The 22,010-nt window shown below is 35.4% G+C and overlaps 1 protein-coding gene across 1 annotated transcript in view; it reads right to left on the reverse strand.

The window, feature by feature from the left end:
- Positions 1-8,409, reverse strand: part of LOC133518886 (myrosinase 1-like) — a 30,373-nt gene extending 21,964 nt beyond the window's left edge. Inside the window, exon 1 of the mRNA XM_061852655.1 lies at positions 8,151-8,409. Coding sequence (XP_061708639.1) covers positions 8,151-8,188 — 38 coding nt within the window. The 5' untranslated portion in view covers positions 8,189-8,409. The remainder of the gene's footprint in view (positions 1-8,150) is intronic.
- Between the last annotated feature and the right edge of the window lie 13,601 nt (positions 8,410-22,010).

Raw genomic sequence — 22,010 nt, forward strand, 5'->3', positions numbered from 1 at the left:
GCCTATATCTCTATCGCACTCATATGTAAGTGATAGAGTCAGACCAAGACAAGTCTGCCACGATTTTGATAGCGCAGGCAGTGCAAGTGTTATTTTAACCGTTAGACTTTTATGAAATGATGACATATAAATGAAACACTTGCACTGCGTGTACCATCTAAATCGTTGCAGACTTGTCTTGGTCTGACTCTAGAAAAACAGAAAGCGTTTCGCTGTCGTAGCGCATCAGCATCTTGGCTATGCCTCCTGTAACTGTTCCTAGCTGACAACGGAACCCTAAAAATGACAAGGTACTAAGGGTCCAGAAACTTATGAGGCTGATCGTACGATTGATCGATCGTATATTGCAATTACCTTCGAATAGAACCAATGTCATTAATCACTAATAGAATCATAATTCTATAGAATTACATGAAGTTAACCTCATTTTTCACATAATTGAAACCAAGTGGCGTGATTTAACTAATTTAATCAATCAGTCAAGGTGATTTATGAATTATTTAGCGATACTTTTTAATTTGCAAATTTTATCGTCACTTGGAAGTATTAGCTGCTATAGTAATTAATGTTTATGGCTAATTTGGCCCTGGTGCGTATCTGATATTGAATCAAAAAGTATTCAATGATCTTTAATACAAATATAAAAACAATGTACGTGTGCTTATTTGTATAACGTATACTTTAGTTTTGTTTTACAATATTCTTACTAAAAGATCCTGCTTGCACCAATCCTATTCCAAGTATACCAATGAAAGTTAATTTATCGACGTCATATTTGACAAAACACAAATGATATTTGGTAAAATCGAAGGCGATAAGCCGAGACGCAGGAGCCCAATGAGGTGGACAGACCAAATTCGCTCAACCCTTGATGTGACGCTCCACGGTGCCCAGACAGAAAGAGAGGGCGGCAAATTGTCAGAGAAAAGTTGTTCACTAGAAGTGGCCACGACCCTCAGTGATGAGGAAACCGATGCAAGGAGGAGGGGGAGGAGGATTCTGAACCGATTTAAATTAAGGATTGTTAAATTGGGTATGAAAATATCCACTGTCCCAAGGAAGGATCTGTATCCATAGGTCAGGTTTATCACGAAAATAATCATTATATATACGCGGTTGAAGCCGCGGGCAGAAGCTATAAAACCAACTAAAAATGATTTAGATATAACATAAGAACTAAAAACGAAATATATAATCTGTTTTCGACTTAATAATGCAGTGGTCAGAAACCAGCTTATCCGTGGACGAAATAGTAGCTTACAGGCTACTATTTCGTATAGGCTAATATATATACGGAAACTAAAATATAACTACTTTTGCAAAATATATTTTTTATAAAAATAAAAAAAAAATATTTATAGTCAAGTAATATTAACCTAAAATAGACAATATGAGCAATACAATACATTTAAGTAAATGTACTTAAAAATATATATCGTTGCCTACGTACCCACGACACAAGCCTTATTGAGCTTACTGTGGGATAGTCAAATTGTATGTAATAACGTCCTATAATATATATTTATTTTATATGAAATTATTACTTGAGTTCGTGTAAGAACAAGGATATAAAATACCTAAATGTCATAAATAAAATTGTTTTTGTGTGGTGGGGCGGAAATGCAATAGGTACGAGTATATTGGTATATAAAGCTTCTCGGCTCGATTCGAAGAATGAGATACGATAACGATAATTTCTGGTTTAGATAAGTTCTCATTTAGATATCGTATAATTGACAAAAGCAGCTCGATTCGGACAACTTATTGGGATCACAGCGGAATCGAAATAAACGTCAAATTTGACATGTCGCGAAGTTATCGATCTTTTAAAGATCTTTCCAAGACCTTAGACGTGTCTTGATCATTCTTATAATCGGACCGATTGTCGTTCTGCGTGAGACAGCGGTGAAAATTTAATATTAAAGGCTGTTATTATTTATATACATATAATTATCATCATAATTCGTACTTAAATAAGATACCAATTTATGATCGTGTTGAAATAAGTTTGTATCTAAGAAAGCTAACAAAGTACTACACTATCAAACCAGCTTGAAGGTAAATTACATAATCGTACTATCAATTTCATTTATTTATTTATTAAATAAATATTTTACACGTCAAATTCACATCATCAAAGTTATAATTATAATTTATATTATAGGTAAAAAAAAGAATCATTTGGGTATGTAATTGGTATATTATATCACATGCATAATTTTGTTACGTTTGAGTCCGTACATATAACATCATCAAGTGGTTCAAATAATGAATGTGTTAATCAAAACATTTACTTTAGCGGTAAACATGGCCTAACATACAAATTTAACTTGCATATTTTGATTACAAGTTCAAACAATATAGTGAAGTAAAAATAATAATCATTTGTGTATTTAGTAGTTATCATACAATGTATCCAGTAGAAATAACTAACTGCTCCTAAAAGAGGTAGAAAATGTAAACGCTCGTTTAGTAAAATGCAATTCACTCATGACAATAGCGTCACCAGTAAGCTGCACGTAGTGCACGTCTGGTCGTAAAGTATTAGGACAGTTGTTCTTATTATTATCACGACAAGTACCTATAAAACGATAAATTTTAATTTTTTTTTTCAAAACTACGAAATATAGAAAGAAATAGTACATTGTGCAACCAGGGTGTAAGTAAAATTTTAGATACGAGGATGATAATTCCCGACAGCCACAGGCTGGAGGGAATTAAAGACCCGAGTTTGTAATATTCTTACCCCCAGAGTTACACACAATGTTTTTCATCACACTTGCAAAGAAAAAACTAAATTTTAAGCGAAATAATTCTTAAATACGGTGACATATATCAAACATTCGTCCGCCATTTTGTAATTTCTTGACAGGTTAGGCCTCTTAGGCACAGACCCATTGGGCATTCAGCCACGATTGAAAATAATGTAAAAATATTAAATTATAAATGTCATTATTTTAAGAGTAAAACTCATTTATGCTTCTTGATTTGTATGAATAAGTGACATAATTGAAAAAAGGGAGTTATAGATTTTTTTCACAATCCATAACTCCCGGGGGAACAAAATAGGCCTTTGTCCTTCAGTACACCTGATTGTAATAAGATCTTTTTCGAGCAAGTGTGATGAAAAGTATATTACATGTAATGCATATACAATAAAATTAACAGATAATGTAAACCTATCAAGCGCGAGTCAAATAGTGTGATGTTACGGAACCCTCGGAGCCAGAGTCCGACTCTCACTTGGCTAGCTTTTTATCTATAGGTACTCTACGAGTACTACATACCTACACCAAAAGACCTCATCTTACCCAATTAATTTGTCTAGCCTACCTACCTACCCGACTTCATTGCTCTTCAGTATATAGCAGCAGTGCTACTCAGAAAATATACTTATTAAGTACCAAGTTAACATAAGGTTCGAGATCAGGTCAAGTTTATTACCAGATGCCTATCACCAAACTTGGGTTTGTTCTACATTTGACTTCGACCTTTGCCTATAAACTAGAGAATTTGCAACGTTTAATCAAACATCTCATCTGGGTCACGAGTGATACGTATTGGATGAACTCTTGCTGCCCGAAAATAAACAACAAAAGATTTATCCATTTTGTCCCACTAAGATAAATAACTCATAAAAAACTACGCGGGTTCAAATAGCCAAGAGACCTTGACGTCAAATGCGTATTGCGAAATGGTCTGCGCATTTAATTTTTTGTAATATTTATAACCTATAAAAATTAAATTAGGTATTTTAGATAGCCATCAACAGCAGGTCTATAAACATATTAATGGCGCAAATATAGGTACACGAGTGCACGAAGTCGTTATTATAATTGTATGCAAATTAACTGTAAAAAAATATCTCAAACAAAAATATTGGTCGCTAGTCAGTATTATCAAAGGCCTATTACATACCTAGTTGGTACAAAACTACAACGTACTCGTATATAAGTAAAAATGAAAATATATTTAGAGTACATAAATATGGTGCTACTTTACCGCACTAGTGCGATAATTAGCACATTACTAACTACCTATGTTGAAAATTTAAAGGGCGTGTATAATGTTGTAGGTCCGATAACTTACTGAATCCTTTGTTTCTCTATATTCTTGTTTACGTGCACAAACTAGTCACTTGGTCGTGCTTTAACGCCACTACAAAAATGGCATAATTTAAACAAGTTCATATCGTACATAAAGAAAAAAAATAAAAGCTTACTATAAAAGACGATAATTAGATCCACGCGCCACTTAAAACAATTTATTATCAAACAGTAAAACCCGAAATTATTAAAACAAAAGCGGCCAAGTGCGAGAGGACTCGCCCATGAAGGGTTCCGTACCATTTATGACGTATTAAAAAAACTACTTACTAGATCTCGTTCAAACCAATTTTCGGTGGAAGTTTGCATGGTAATGATCATATATATTTTTTTACTTTTATCATTCTCTTATTTTAGAAGTTACAGGGGGGGGGGACACATTTTACCACTTTTTGTGTGAAAATCTTAATGCGGTTCATAGAATACATCTACTTACCAAGTTTGAACAGTATAATTCTTATAGTTTCGGGAAAAAGTGGCTGTGACATAATCGGACTGCCATTTGGCTTCGGAACCCTAAAAATGCAGTCTTCAACCACTATTTCAGTTTAATTTCTTTGAATTTTTTTTTAAGTCAAAGTAGAAAAGACGTACCTATTTTTAGGGTTCCGTAGCCAAATGGCAAAAAACGGAACCCTTATAGATTCGTCATGTCCGTCTGTCTGTCCGATTATGTCACAGCCACTTTTTTCCGAAACTATAAGAGCTATACTGTTCAAACTTGGTAAGTAGATGTATTCTATGAACCGCATTAAGATGTTTACACAAAAATAGAAAAAAAACAATAAATTTTGGGGGCTCCCCATACATAGAACTGAAACTCAAAAAATCTTTTTTCATCAAACCCATACGTGTGGGGTATCTATGGATAGGTCTTTAAAAATGATATTGAGGTTTCTAATATCATTTTTTTCTAGACTGAATAGTTTGCGCGAGAGACACTTCCAAAGTGGAAAAATGTGTGTCCCCCCCCCCCGTAACTTCTAAAATAACAGAATGAAAAATCTAAAAAAAATATATGATATACATTGCCATGCAAACTTCCACCGAAAATTGGTTTGAACGAGATCTAGTAGGTAGTTTTTTTTTTATACGTCATAAAATTTAAAAAAAAAATTTTTTTTTTAATTAGACCCATACGTGTGGGGTATCTAAGGATAGGTCTTCAAAAATGATATTTAGGTTTCTAATATCATTTTTTTCTAAACTGAATAGTTTGCGCGAGAGACACTTCCAAAGTGAAAAAAAGTGTGCCCCCCCCCCCTGCAACTTCTGAAATAACAGAATGAAAAATCTAAAAAAAATATATGATATACATTACCATTCAAACTTCCACCGAAAATTGGTTTGAACCAGATCTAGTCAGTAGTTTTTTTAATACGTCATAAATGGTACGGAACCCTTCATGGGCGAGTCCGACTCGCACTTGGCCGCTTTTTATATTAGGGGAGACAGACATATTTAAGAGAGTTGAAACAAATTTTACTTTTTTGGTCATACTCGTAGCTCTGTAGTTGTTGTTGTTACAAGCTAGATTTGCGAAATCTGTGTCATCTGACAGCAAGAATGATGGTAATTATTCTGGACTAAATTCATTAAAAGATACGAACTCTGAAGGTACATACCTACTTACTCGACAACCTATACGAGTATGGAAATCGTCACACAATATATGACTGAATGTATTAATGTGTTGAGTGTATTAATACGAAGTTACGAACGTCCGAAATCTGTGTGTATTTCCGAATACTTCGGTTTTGTTCAACACACAACGATGGTTTCGTATAAAACGGCAATGTACAGTCAGCATCAAAAGTGGTGTTTGCGTCAAAAGTAGGTACTTATTAACATTACCATTCTCTGATAGGTAATAATAAAGACACGTGGCTCTATATATAGACTAAACTAAACTATTACAACTAAATTATTATAGATATTTCGAACTGTCGAGATATTTCTACTTTTAAAAGTGCCTACCTATTCCAGGATAGCTGGTATTTTTGGTGCGTTGTTTCATAGGCTACTATTGATGCTGACTGCACTCGTATGAAGAATATGCATTTCATAGTACCTAGCGGGAAATGTAACATTACCTAATAGCACGTCTGAGTAACAAGGCTCAAGGGGACAATTCACCCTTCTTAGGGTTCTGGGCAATAACCGCGAAAATCGAAGTTCGTCTAGAGTAAAATAAAAAGATCCCCGCAATTAGCGAATTTCGGTTTTCGCGGTAGGCCCCCAGTTGTTAATTAGGATCGCTTATAGTGTCGCCAAGTCTGTGCGTTGTCTGTTTGTCCGACTGTCCGACCGCGCTTTAATCGCTTAGTAGGTAGCTGATGAGTGCAATTTGGCTAGGTATTTTTGAGATTTCAAGGGATTATAATACGACAAAATAGTGATAAGTGACGAATGGGTTAAGTACATTTTGATTAATTACTAAAATAAAAAAGATGCAAATGCTGTGAAGATGCTCTCTTATGTACATATATAAAGTCCCCCTTGCAGTCCGGCTATTGTGACGGACTGGCAAATACCTACGGAACCCTACACGGGTTGGTCCAATATACCCATGGCCATGGCAGGGTTTCTTAGTTTTGTTGGTTTGCAGATTTCAAGGTGAAGTAAATATCAAATATTATGACGGTCAGCGACATGACGGTAATAATAGATAAATCATGTCAAAAATGATGCCTTTATCTAAGACAATATCGAACAAAATATAAGATAGGAACCGTTCGTTCGTCGCCGATACAAGTGTTTAAATATAGGTACAGAAAGATAATCGAGATATAGAAAGTGATAGACACACGGAGGGTTAAATTACCTACTGTCTCGTGTCGCGTCAGGAACGTGCAACTGTTTCGTCAAGCAAGTAGAAAGTTCATAAAAGCTTTAGCATGGCTAGAATATTTCATACATATTGTCATTTTCAAAATCATCCAAACCTCACTCAGTAGTTACAATGGAACTCAAGCAAAAGGTAAACAATACATGCAACCCCTCTGGTGTTACGGGTGTCCATGAGCGGCGGTAATCGCTTACGATCAGGCGATCAGTATGCTCGTTTGCCTCCAATATCATTAAAAAATTGCAACATAGGTTGATTGCTTAATCATAACCTTTCGAGTGGTAGGAAAAATATACACTTCATGTTCACCCATTGGCAAAAAAGCTTACACGAATCATCATCACATAAACGGCAAAACAGTCCGAAGAAATATACATTTGGAAAATTCCTAGGGCTGTTCCTTACAAAAGTATTAACACATTTTATTTCGTGTATCTGAATTTATTTTTCAGTGTACGCGATGATTATTTTTTTAAGCAATTTATTGATCCCTTATCCCAGAAAATTAATCCTTAGAAAATTCGCGAAAATTTGCAAGGGGCAACGGGGGACAAATTCGTAGAATTCTCTATTTGTATTTAGATAATATCTATATATGTATACTACCAGAAGAGCTAGAATTCACTATACCTAATAGGTACTTAATTAGTATATGTAAAACATTAATATAAAACCACTCATACCTACAAGAAATAAGTTATTTAAGTATTTAGTAGTTTAATTTCCCCGAATCAATTTTACGTAACGAATATGACTTCTTTATTATGATATGTTAGATTGGTGATTAATTTCAAAATATCTGGGAGCTTTGATCGGAAAACATAAAAACTCACAAATGCACGTTATCCCAGAGATAAGACCTACCTAGATCGATTTTTCGCCCCCGAAAACCCCCAAAGTTCATCTAAATCGTTAGATCCGTTTCTGAGATCCCCGAATACATACAAGAATTGCTCGTTTAAAGGTATAAGATAACGGACTGAATGCTATATTGATAAAACAATCTAATAGGTATCCAATATATAATTCTCTATACTTATTACTAATAATAAAATATTTGTAGCTTACTTTCGCCCTTATCAGGGCCAAGAAATAAGTGGATATATCAATGAATAAGGTTTTATTTTTCTAATTACGAGTTCACTTATTATACACTGTAAGTACTAAGCGCAGAAAACTTTTAATTCATAACTTACCCTTTACATATTAAAACCGCCAAAACTATAAGCTTCATTTTTTACAAATCTTCACTAGTTACTAGTTAACTAATATTTACAGTATCACTTTACTATCACTTGAAAAAAAATTGACTAAGTTTAAACTGGCTAATTTACATTATTGCATGTAATTGTAGGAAAGGATCATTGAGCGTAAAGTGAGTGATTGTGGTCTCGATCGAGCGGAAGGTCACAGAAAAGGTACGTGTAGTACGCGCGGCCAGCCTGCGCGAACTGCGCGCGCGCCGCGCTGCTTCGGCTGCAGCTCCGATAACCGACAGCCTCTCAAATCAATGACGTCGCTAATTACACTATTAGGCTTTATTGTCTAATTGTTTCGGCTGAGCTACTGATCGCAATACTTAATTTTATTTCCAACCTTTGTCTCTTTTTTGGGCTAGTCGTTACGTGTTGTCATTGCAATCGTTTGGGTATATCGCCAGTTACAAATCAGTTCAGTCTGACCCTCCAATTAGAATAGTAAGCCGCGATATCAATATTCCTTCCTGAGTTGCGCGGAAACGACCTTAATCTCAACAGCAATGTTGGATTTGCCCTCGAATTCACATTTATACCTTGGCATTCCTTATCAATCCTATCTGCCGCACGGGATCTTAGGAATGAAGAGTTTATTAACCTTTTATCCTTCATTTGTCATATACAACAATGGCACACTGACGCCAAAAATTTTGGCACAATCTAACAAATCCATATGTGTTGAACTCGCGTTATAAATTGAAACACTTGGATAAACAGAGCAAAAAAATATATTTATTAAATAAAAGAATTACAATTAATAGGTTCATGCTGTGACCACGATGTTTCCAGCCATGGTATATGTATATGTCGCAGGGAAATGATGAAAACAGAGATTTGAACAAATCTCTAAGGGATATGACCAAAGCACGCAGGATGTTAAAATGGCGAATCCATATCATCATTTCCCTAGAAAAAATCAGTAATTTGACCAAATCACTGACTCTGTTTAGTGAAAAGACAAAATCGGCCAATAAACGCGACACGCTTTTTCATTTCACTAGATTTGTTTAGGAATTTGGCAAAATCCCTAACCACGACAGTAAGTTGACGAAACGAACTCAAAAAGTCAACTAGTTTTATCATTTCACTAAACAAGTTTAGTGAAATGATAAAGTCTCAACTGGAAGTCGGTATGTATATGGTGATTTGATTATATCTCTGAACTGGTTTAGTGAAATGACGAAAGCAAGTACCGAATACAACATTTTAATAAAATATCAAAAGTAGATATCTAAGTTGTTTATTACACCAGCTATTTTAATCAAATCCATGATTGGCGTGGTTGTAAACTGAAATATTATTATTTATTATTAAGAGAGATTGTCTCTTTAATTATACCATATTTTCTTACTAAATTGACAGTTTTGACGGCAATGAAAAACGAAACTACAAGTACGTAAACGTAATTTTAATAGAACTTAGCTGCAAACACTGTACTTTGTAGAGGGAACTGCTGCAGTAAATGAAGTTGTGGTTGGTTTTAGTGCGTTTCTGGGCAGTCAGTCTTTTAAGATGCCGACAGATGACCAGATGACAGTTTGGTACAGATTATTTTTAATATTTAAAACAATCCTGGTACACTACTTGCATCTCATGGACCTCTGTCTAACTTAGGAACGTCCACCAACACGCTTGTTTTGATTAGCAACTCTTTGAATTTGTGCATAGAAGTCTCTTTCATTTTTTCAGCCGATATTTTGAAAACTGTAATTTCATGAAATCTGGCAACTTTACCATCAGTAAGTAACTTTACCATGATCTATTGTAGTAAGAAGGTATGGTATAATTAAAGAGACCTCTTGATAATAAATAGCTATGATTCAGTTGACAACCACCTATTCTTGGATTCGATTAAAATAGCTGGTTTAATAAACAACTTTGATACCTACTTTTGACATTTTCACTTAATCTTGTGAGAGATTTGGTCAAATTGCTTAACTGTAGAGTAAAATGTTGAATTCGGTACTTGCTTTCGTCATTTCACTAAACCAGTTCAGAGATTTAATCAAATCACCATATGCATACCATCTTTCAGTTGAGACTTTATGATATATGATAAAACTAGTTGACATTTTGAGTTCGCTTCGTCAACTTACTGTCGTGGTTAGGTTAGGTTACACCTTCTAACCCTTCTATTGGAGTTAGTCCGGTTTCCTCACGAAGCGACCTCCGTAAAGCGACTGGTAAATATCAAATGATATTTCTAAAACTCATTGGTACGAGCTGGGGTTAGAACCCGCGACCTCCGGAAGTCCGGATAGCAAGTCTCACGCTCTTGCCGCTCACAGTGACTTTGCCGGACTACTTACTCTTAGCGCCTTTAAGTGTTTTTGGCGTGCAAAGGGTTAAGAGACGAATAAGTTGTTGGTCTCAAATGTTAGATATAGATACTCATATATGAATTGAAATTGAGCTTACAAATATAGGTCATCATCATGGACTTCTCTTCTGAGTCATCCAATGTATTAAAGGCCTGAATGTCTTTCTTATTTTGTCCATCAAATTCATATACCTAGTTACGTAGGTTCTTTAATAATCAAGCAGAGAAAAAAAAACAAGTTTGATTACTAGTTCCAATATCTGTTAGCAACAAAACTAGTGATCATTAGAGCGCCGTTGAAAAAAGTTTCAGTGGCTGAGTGGCTCTATACCAGCTGAAAAGAAATGAAAGCCTTGAAATGGGAGTAAAGAGCAATTAGTGTGATTGGAATTGGTAATATTTTCCATGGGAAATGAACTGTCATTTAAATTACTGAATTTAAAACACAATTTCCTATTGTTTAAATTCATATATATGTTTTGTTATTCATCATTTTTTTTATCTATCTTAGTGACCAAATAACTTAAGAAAATGAATTTTATAAAGCCAAAAAATTTTAAACTATCTTAATCTTTAATAATTACTACTTTGTTTGCAAATTGCCTCGAAAATGTTATAAGTATACTCAAATTGAACATCAGCATTGAAAACTTATATTTTTATATGGAATTGACGATAAACACTTCCCCTTTATTTATAAAACATAACGACCTCTTACAAATGTTGTCTCTTTCTAACAAACTATTATCAACGGATTATTGGATTTGAATTTGACAGACATTTAGATTTTAGACATTTATTTATTGTAGATTATGTAGATAACTATAAAATGATAAGTTTTGCTCCTTCAGTCTGTCCGGTTCGTATACTATTCCACTCGCCCAATTATACCTAAATACTACACTTAGGTACGTCCTACCTATCCATACCACTATTCTCGAATATATAAAATAAAATAAATATTATCGAAACCATGATTTGGTTGGACAATTTTTTAATTATTTTTTTGTAGTGGAAAAAAATGATTTACACAAATTGACATTCTTACACAAATTGACTAAGACCCACGGTAAGCCAAGAAGGCTTGTGTTGTGGGTACTAAGACAAGGATATGTATAACATAAAAATACTTAAATACATAGAAAACATCCATGACTCAGGAAAAAATATCTATGCTCATCACACAAATAAATGCCCTCACCAGGATTCAAATTCAAACCCAGAACCTTCGGCTTCATAAGCATGGTCACTATATAGTCACTATATATATATATATATATATATATATATATATATATATTTATTTATTTATTTAAAACCACATGCAAGTATACAGTGTTGAAACAAAACACACATTTGAAACATTAAAACATTTAAAAATTTTATGACATTATTAAAAATACTCAAATATCATCAATTCTAGCTTATTCTAATACAAATGCCATATAAATAGACAAAAAAAAAAAAATAGACAAAACATGCCTATATTCCGTTGAGACAGGTGTAGTTGTTAATTTTATTACCAATAACCAACGGAAGCAGGTTTATAATGATTGATTACTTTTTGATCTTGTCAAAGCCGCATTGTGGTTATGATTATGATTGGAAAATTCTGCCAATACAATAGCCTTTACACGTGTTCTAGACCTGGTCAATCTGATCATGGACCTAAAGTTAGTAGGTGCTATAATAATACATTGATATCTTCCTTCCTATCTATTTAAACAAAAAAATATCTTCCAAAAATGTTATAATTAAGGATATCAGGTGAAAATGTAAATAACTAAAACAAGAATTGAAAAAACTTGGATCACATCCGTCGTGACCCAATTAAGCATAAAACAAAAACAAATTAGGGCGTTTACCTTGACCCCGTATTTTTGCAATTGATATGTCGGCAGTAAAATTAGTATTCTGCCTATACATAGAAGGTCGCCTTGTGCGTAACGTCCTTTATCACCCCGCCACGCCATACGAAAAACTGGTACCGTGGTAAGTGATCGCAACGAGGAAAACTTAGTAACGTAATAGTTTTCCCGTCACAGGAAACACTTGCTCATTACGAGTACATGTGGGTACTGTATTCATAAATGCATTTGTAGACTGACGTATGTGGACTCGAAAGCAATGCTTGTTTAAAAACAACAGAAAATTAGTATTTATTTATTTTTATTTTATTTTTGTGTATGTTTGTTTAATTGAAAAATTAATATTGAAAGTAATTGCATGAATAAGCTGTAACTTGCGTAGGAACGTGAACTTGCAACTGAAGTGCATTGCGTCATTGAATGTCCCTTGCTTGATATTTATGCTAACGCTACTTATTTCCGAATCATCATTATCATTACAAACATACAAACCGGGCTCTTGTCAATGGAAGACATTACGGCACGAGGTTCACTTTTGCCGTTGCTTAAATCTTGTAATCCATGTATGCTGATTGTTCGTCTCTGCCTCCTCCAACTTTTCCTTCTATGTATTTATAATATCTGAAATTTATTTCATGTATCGTAGGAGGTATCCAAGCATATGTTCTCTGCTATCCTTAATGGCTCGCAACAAACTGAACTTCTGAATGGAACATAAAATGAATCCTACAACATAAATGTACAATGCCTTAAGTAATGTTCCAAAATTATTTGTAATTTGTGATGATGGCACAAAAAATACATTTTTGCGATGTTAAGCTAATGATCGTAAAGGTTAAACAAGTCACCGTGAAGATCAGTTACAGCCTTATAAGTTATAACGATAGTTATTTTTAATTCTTATCCTCCTTCTATATTATGTACGTATTTTTATTGGATTTTATTTATTGCCTACGTAAGTAATTTTTGGTAATTTGAAGTTTCAATTGTATAAATGGAATAAAAATCTATTAAAATGTTGGGAATAAAAAAAACTATTGATATGCGTCTCCGGTATCCGATATTTAATTATACAAATCTTAAAATAAATATTAACTCTTTGTCATGCTGACAATTCAATAATAACAATCGAATGTAAGTCGTGGGGCCCGTTTCTCAAAAGCGTGTAGCTTGTAATAGAAGTGGAAGTCCCTTTCTAATAAAAGCTGTCAAAAAGTGACATCCGCTTGTATTACAAGTTACAAGCTTTTGAGAAACGGGCACCTGCTCATTGAAAATATAACAAATGTTTGTAGTTCTGTATGTGGGACATGGGTGTGCAATGATAAATATAATTATTAAAAAAACTATCATGTAATTTTTGTTGTACATTTATTTTGTTATAAGTATTGTGATTTCATCTATATTGTCATTAATATTGTAATATAAGTTTTAATTAGCATATATAGACATGTTTTATAATTACTCCTGTTATATTATATTTTTGGGTAACGTAATACTTTATACAATTTTATCAAGTATAAATACATAATATTCTAAGTAAGTAAGTAAGTAAATATTCTTTTTTTGCACCAACAATTATACATTTCACATACAAGTAAAACTACAAATAAAATAAAAGGAAAATAGAACCAGGTAACAACAGGCGGTCTTACATATATTGTATAACATCTTTTGTCATACCTATTTAATTTAATGATAACGTAAAGTTTCACATATTTTTTATAACAAGTAGTACTCAGGCCGTATAATTCAGTACAGAATTACCCTCCCACCAAACTCAACCTAACCTATTTTTTCAAGGTTTTTGACTCTGTGGGGGCAGCAGTTCAAACCTTACAGACTTTTTTACTAGGTATTTTATTTTACGAGTCATTTATGTAATATATAGAATTTGTAGTAGATAGTGAATAGTGTGCTTAAATTTTTCCTTGAAGACAGGTAAATTACCTTTCCACATAATAAGTAAGTTGGAGTAGTTCGGTATAATTTCCTTATGGGTATTTATATGGAAAATCCTTTAGCAATTTGTGGTGAAACTAATGCGTCACCTACATTGCCTGCTTTATCTTATTGCTTTTAATTACAAATAAGTATTTAAAACATTGTTTTAACTTGTTGTAATAGAATGGGTTTTACCTTTTAACTATTTATCATATGGATTGTACAGTATTTATTAACAGTAGGGCATTCTCCCACTAGTCAAATCAGTTTCTTTTTTTAGAACTGTAAAACCATGTCGAGACGATTTGCCAATATTGGAATTCGATTTTTTACACACCTACTTTTTTAGTTCTATCTGATTTATTGAATTGAAATTGTGTTAAAATATCCATGCTACTTATGCATATAAGTCGCATGGATATTTTAACAATATTCGAAAAAGACGCGAATTTAATTTTTTCTATGTGAGAATAACCGGATAACCCTTCGCGCTCGCTTGCCAAACTATAAGTGTAATTGCCGCGTCTAATACCTAAAGGGGTTTATACTATACACGACATATGTACAGCTAAAACTATAAAAAGTTTTTTAAGTACTTTATACTTACATGCTATCATTTGACGTTAAATAATTTTCTCTGAATAATTTTTTTGGAAGTGCTTGAAAAAAATGGCTTCATAAATTTTAACTCGTGCAGGCCCCACCTTGTAAAATGGATTTGTAGAAATGACACAGTCATAATTTAAACAAACTAGCGACTCGCCCTACACCTAAAGGATGACTCACGCTACACAGTGCCAGGGCCGGGCCGGGGCGGACCGGAGCGAGCCGTCACACGGACTTTCAGGAGCGCCACCGTCGCCGGACCGTTCCGGGGCCGGGGCGACCGGGCCATCATCTCTATATTATAGTATCTCTATGCGTTGACACTATCGTTGAGTCTCCGAGCGCGAGACAGGCCGGGCCGGGCTGTCCGAGCTCACCGAGCCGTCCAAGCAACGGACTGTTCATGACATATGTCACAAATGTCAATCATATTGAAAAAAATGGTTCGATGGGAAGCAAGTCGATATAGAAATAAATAATAAAATCAAAATATTGGCCCTGGCTGCCATAATAGCTGATGAAGAGAATACTGCATACTCTGGGCAATTGTGCATTTGGACATTTCGCGGACACTTTCGGAAAAAGGAGAATTACACAACATTATGTGAAGAGCTTTATTTCCACATGACCCGAGACTCTTTCGAAGCCACCGTGTTCTCTGCTTAAGGTAATGGAAATACAATGCGTGTATTATGTTGTCTCAAATAATCATGTGCCGAAGCATATTAAACTATTAAAAGGAAAAGGGATGACCGGTTCTCCATACAAACATAGTCCCCATTTTCCTCTCTGGATGTTGATATTCCCTTCGTTCTACATCCAATTTTGTAATAGTACATTACGATACAAGTGCGAAAAATAGGAAATTCGAAACAAGTGGCGATAAATTAAAACACGACCGAAGGGAGTGTTTTTAATCGACACGAGTTGCGAATTACTTATTCGCACATGTATCGTACAACGTTTTACAGTACATGGCTCTTTAAATGTTCGACACAGTAACGTAATATGCTAATTTTCGCACTAGTGCGGTAAAGTAGCAACATATGTACTGTAAAAATATTATCCGTAATGGGGACTACGTTTGTATGGAAAAGCGGTCTCGTTTTGAGGTAGGTAACTAGGCAGATTACTTAGAGATTGACTCATCACAAGCCCTAAGTGCTTCTTAGCGAGTAGACAGGCCTATTGTTTTTCAGTATTATTTTCTTCTATTGAGGTGTGCATTTGTGTTGTATTGCAAAAATATATCCGTTGGAGTTCAGTGATACCCGATAGATATTAACCCTGAATCATAAATGATCATTTTGCTTAATGCCGCGTTTTTGCATTATTTTCTCCCATCAATCCTATCATAGACTTGTTCCGTTTCAGGAATGCATGAAAAACTTAAGTTTAAAAGAGAAGATATTTAAAATGGCTGTAGGAATACCACAACATTTTAAAGTATCGATATAAGATAATCATCTACAAACATTCAGCTACAGAGAAATACGCGTACACCACTAAGAATGTCGGTGGTGCGCTCTCAAAGTAAAAAAAATAACTGTTAAGTTCGGTACACTAAGATAGAATTGTCTAACAAGTACAAAAAATAAACTACTTACTGTCTTACTTACTTCTTGCGAAAAAGGAATTTTTGATCTATAATACGAGTGGGTTAGGTAGTTGAAATTTACAGTGTGCACTTTATGGTTCCGTAGCCAAAATGGCAAAAACCCTTACGGTTTCGTCATGTCCATCTGTCTGTCTATCTGTCTGCCCGTATGTCACAGCTATTTTACTCAAAAACTATAAGATAACCAAAAGAGAAAAGTGGAAATTAGGTATTTTTTTTATACTAGGTACGTTGGTGGCCCGCCTGATGGTAAGCTACTACTTAGTTTAGAAGTTCAAATGTATAAAAATATAATTTTTAGGCACGCCATACATGTAACTAAAAGTGAAAAGGTTATTCAAGTAAAAGAGTATTAAATTTAAGATTTTTTTTTAAGTAAGTGAGATGGCAAAGGAGTCTTGCGTAGCCCGTCATGCTAGCCCGAAATGATATGAACGCTCTGACGTCGGGCTACAGCGGCGGCCTCATATTGAGAAAGTCGGGCGTAGCCCTTGTGCTATGCGTCCTCATAACAAATGAATCGGGGGTAGCCTTACGTACCTAAGTAGCTTCCTCATACTAAAAAGTCGTGCAGAAGAAGATAACAATATAATTTTTTCAATATGTCAATTCCAGATTTCCTGTGTTTCTTAAATATATAGTAACATGGCAGCAGTTTTCATCTTTAGGGTTCCGTACCCAAACGGGACACTATTACTAAGACTCCGCTGTCTGTCCGTCCGTCCGTCCGTCCGTCTGTCACCAGGCTGTATCTCATGAACCGTGATAGACAGTTGAAATTTTCAAAGATGACGTATTTCTGTTGCCACTGTAACAACATAGTATTGTGTTCCTGCCGGTGAGTAAGGTTGCCAGAGCTCAACGAGGGGAAGGAGGGTTGTTAGGCTCGGCAACGCGCATATAATTCCTCTGGAGTTGCAGGCGTACATAGGCTATGGAGACTGCTTACCATCAGGTGGGCCGTATGCTTGTTTGCCACCAACGTAGTATATAAAAAAACAAATACTAAAAAGTACGGAATCACGTTGGGCGAGTCCGACTCGCCCTTGTCCGGTTTTTGTATTTATTCGTAAGCTTGCATTAATTGCCATGGCACTTTAGGCTTAGCTTGTAAGTACAGTCGAGGAAATTGATTCTTTAGCAGTTAACGTGTCACGTTACAATGGACATCTCTTACCATAAGTATGTACAGCCAAATTTACTTGAACCGCAAGTTGCTAAAGAATCAATTAACCGTACCGTAAAACCGTACTAATAGGATATTCTTTGCTAATAGGTCTAATAAATAATATGTTGCGGACTCTTTTCTTAAACCTTTTTACTTGTATACTTTTTACGACATTTGACGCTGTCATGTTATTCAAATAGTAAAATAAATCTGACAAGAGAGAAAATAGTGATCTTATTTACAGAAATATACTTAATTGTATGAAAAAATAAGCAAAAATAAGAATGAATGTTTTGTGAGTGTGGAACAATTTTATTTTCTTTGACAAATAGAGCACTGCATTGCATTAACGATTATTATTATTTTAATTTGTATGTCTTTCCCATCACGGAACAATGGTATTCCGGACCTTTGAGAAGCGTGCGCCGAGCCCTAACCTAACGTAGAGGCCCTTTTGACACGTTCATGAAATGTAAGATGTACACCGAGCTGATGCTGCCCTTGCCCATGTCATAGGACGCACGCAGAGGCAGGGTGGGTCCAGACAGGGTGTAAGGACTATTGAGAGTTGTTGGAATCTAAAATAAACTAGGTTATTGTGTGAAAGCGATGGGCTAAATACTGAGCTATGGGATAAAAAACCAGACGCCTGCCTAATAAAACGGTATACAATTTTATTTCCGGCAGACGACACAAAAAGCGACATCTGGGATGGCTCAAGAGTAACACTGGTGTGAGCGGCTCAGGGGTATCGAGAGGCGTGCACCGCTTTCAACCCAGTGGCTGTAACGGCCACTGTGCCAACTCGCGTCTTGCACTTCCACCCTTGGAACTTATAGCTCTAAGGACTCCACTCTGGCCGGCCGGCCAAGGCAACCCAGAAGCAGATAATCCTGTCCCACCCACCCTCCTTCGAATGACAGAACTCCCTAGGAACACTCGGGTACGTGAGATCGTTACTCCCCAACTGCATGCCACAAGCTGCCCGAAGTTGACTGATTGCACTGGTAAAATCAGCGGGCCATAGATTATTAGTTTGCAGTTCTTAAAAGCCATTGCTGAAAGGATGTGTAGCTGTCATATACAAAAACAATGGGTAGACAGTCTCAAAGGGTATGTCTTATGATAAATAGTTTCATGCCGCAGTAAAATAATGTGATTTGTAGTATTTAGTTTTAAAATACATTTTTATAAAGTGTATGCTAATCTTAAGGTATTTATCTATGGGCCGCTAGTTGCCTGAAATAAATTATGATAGATAGACGGATAGATGGGGTGTTCTAAGAGAAAGTCGCTTTGAAAATGCTCTTGTCTTGTATGGCAGCTTCCTCAATCAACTGCGTAAAGCTCGAGAAAATACTGCCAAAAGGCTAGGCTAGATAATAAGTTTTTATAAAAGAAACATGTCTTTATAGGACCCATAACATTGAAGCAATACAAAAGTTAGAAATGAGAGTCAAATCTGACAATCGTTATCTACGCACGAAACGCCCCTTATTAAATGATACTTGATCGTGTTTAGTTTAGTTTAGTTTAGTTTCTTTATTGGTAAAAAAATTTTTTTACAGGTCACAGTTATACATAATTCTATATAAAAATTAACAATGAAAGTTTACGGTTCCTTAAAAAACATATTGTAATAGTTATTACAATATGTTTTTTTTTTTAAATTATCTCCTTCATAAAATCATCGACAGAATAACATGCTTGGTCTAGTAGTAAACATTTCAGTTTTTTAGCGAATAACGAGTCGCTTTCTGTCAATTTAATGTCATTAGGAATTTTGTTGTATATTTTGGGCCCAATAACACTGAGTGACTTTCGGACCTTCGCGAGTCGTTGAATAGGAGCGACTAGTACGGGCAATCTGCGGCTATTTACATCGCGGGTACAGGTTTTTATGTATGTGTTAAGGTTTGTTCTAACGTATTTGCAAGCTTCTAATATATAAACGGCGGGTAGTGTTAGTATCTTATGGGTCTTAAATAGTTCCTTGGCGGGGTGATCGAACGGTTTGTTGGAGATAACACGCAAAGCTCGTTTTTGAATTTTGAAAACCTTGTCACGATTTGCGGCCAGACCCCAGAGATCAACGCCTCGGATGAGGATGGAGTGAAAGTATCCGTAATAGGCCTTTTTCAGGTTTTTTGGAGATAGGCTTGGCGCGAGTCTGGACAGGGCGAAACACGCAGACGAAAGTGAGTCACAAAGCTGGTCTATGTGAGAGGACCATGTTAACCCTGAGTCAATGACATATCCCAAGTACTTAGTTTGTTCCACCTGTGGAACTAGAATATTATCGACTTTAATATTTAAGAGATTTTTTGTTTTGGTGTTCCGTAATTGAAAGTGAATAATGTTAGTTTTTTCTAAATTTAAAAGCATTCCATTTGCCAAAAACCATTTGTTGATATCAAATATTGCTAAATTAATTTTTGATTCAAGGCTATTGTAATTGTCAGCTTCTACTATTATGCAAGTATCATCGGCATAGATTACGTATTCTAGTTCAGGAGATGCCGCAGTTACGTCATTTACGAGCATGAGAAAGAGGTTATTTCCCATGCTTGATCCTTGTGGTACGGCACAATCTCCTATAGATTCTAGGTCAGATCTTGAGTTAAGGACGCAGGTAGTTTGCTTTCGGTCTTTTAGGAATGACACAATGGTGCTATAAAATTTGCCTTCAAAACCATATCTCGCCAGCTTTTTCAATAAGAGGGAGTGATCTATCATTTCGAAGGCGCGGGACAAGTCGCAAAAGATGGCTGCTACTTGCCGCCCGCCCTCGAGGTGCGATAGTACCCGCGAGATTACGTCTCGAGCTGCAGTAGTAGTAGATCGGCCTGGTTGGTACGCGTATTGTTGTTGATTAAGTAGGTTATTACAGGTAATATGGCTCATTATTTTAGAACTCAGCATATGTTCAAAAATCTTAGATATTATTGGGATCAGAGATATTGGTCGAAAGTTTTTGGGCTCATTCATTTCGCCTTTGCCTTTATATAATGGTTGTATTTTAACTAATTTTAATATGTCCGGGTAAATTCCCGCGTCGATACAACGATTAAATAACATTAGCAGTAATGATATTAGTATCGGCGGTAGATAATCTAATATACGCGTTGACATATCGTTAATATCCTGCGAATCCTTACGTTTGATATTTTTACAGGCTTTCACTATTTCACATAAGGTAAAATATTCGAAATGGAATATAGGCGGCTCCTGTAGCAAGTACTTATCGAGATATTGTAGCGCGGTATGACAACATGGTGGCCTATTGTTATTATTTGTGTCCAAGTAGTAGCGGTTTAGGAGTGCAGCGGCGGCCGCGGCACGAGTAGCATTGCAGTTGCCTGACGACTTACTAGCGAGTATGTCGAGCGCTCCTCTGCTTTTATTTTTATTAGCACTGCACGTCTCGGATGATATTACGCGCCATACACTTCGGCACATATTATCATTGCAATTTTCAATCGCTTTGTTTACATAATGGCTGCGCGTATCTGCTAGTTTTGTCCAATATAAGTGCTCAAGTTTTAGAAGTTCCGAACGTAACTCAGTATCGTCTGGGTTTAGTGATAACTGACTTTTAATCGTTCTTATGCTGTTACGTAATACTTTAACACTCTCATTTAGCCACGAACTTGCATTTGTTTTCAATGGTTGCTTTTTCACAGGGAAATGTACATCAAAATAATGTTTTATCACATACAAAACTGATTCAAAGGTTTTATTCGGGCACTTATTTTTACATAGTAGACTATCCCAATCATGAAATTCAAGACTTTGAGTAAAATTTAGCTTATTGTTATTAGTAAATACGCGCTTTGGGACATGTGTAGTTGAAGATTGATTTCTTTGTATCAGTATTGTAGTGCTCACACATAAATGGTCAGATATATGAAGATCTAGACAGGATACATTTTTTATATTGTGAATGGGTAAATTGGTGTAGACATGGTCGATGCAAGTTTTGGTCGAATTTGTAATTCTAGTCGGAGTTTTGTTTATAGTTTTAAAACCGTTTTGTCTTAACAAATTTAATAAAACCGTAGTGTTGTTACATTTTGAGAGTAAATCTATATTGATGTCTCCGACTAATACAACGTTGTAGTTTATGTTGGCTTGTAAACTTAACATTTCGTCCATTTTAGAGAAAAACAGTGATATATCGCCACCTGGGGGTCTGTAAACACACACAATTACTAGGTCCAGTCCGATACATTCCACAGCGCAGGATTCGAAGTGCATTTCCACCGATAGTCTCTTA

Source organism: Cydia pomonella, chromosome 6 (genome assembly GCF_033807575.1).
Source record: "Cydia pomonella isolate Wapato2018A chromosome 6, ilCydPomo1, whole genome shotgun sequence".
NCBI classification, from domain to species: Eukaryota; Metazoa; Arthropoda; class Insecta; order Lepidoptera; family Tortricidae; genus Cydia; species Cydia pomonella.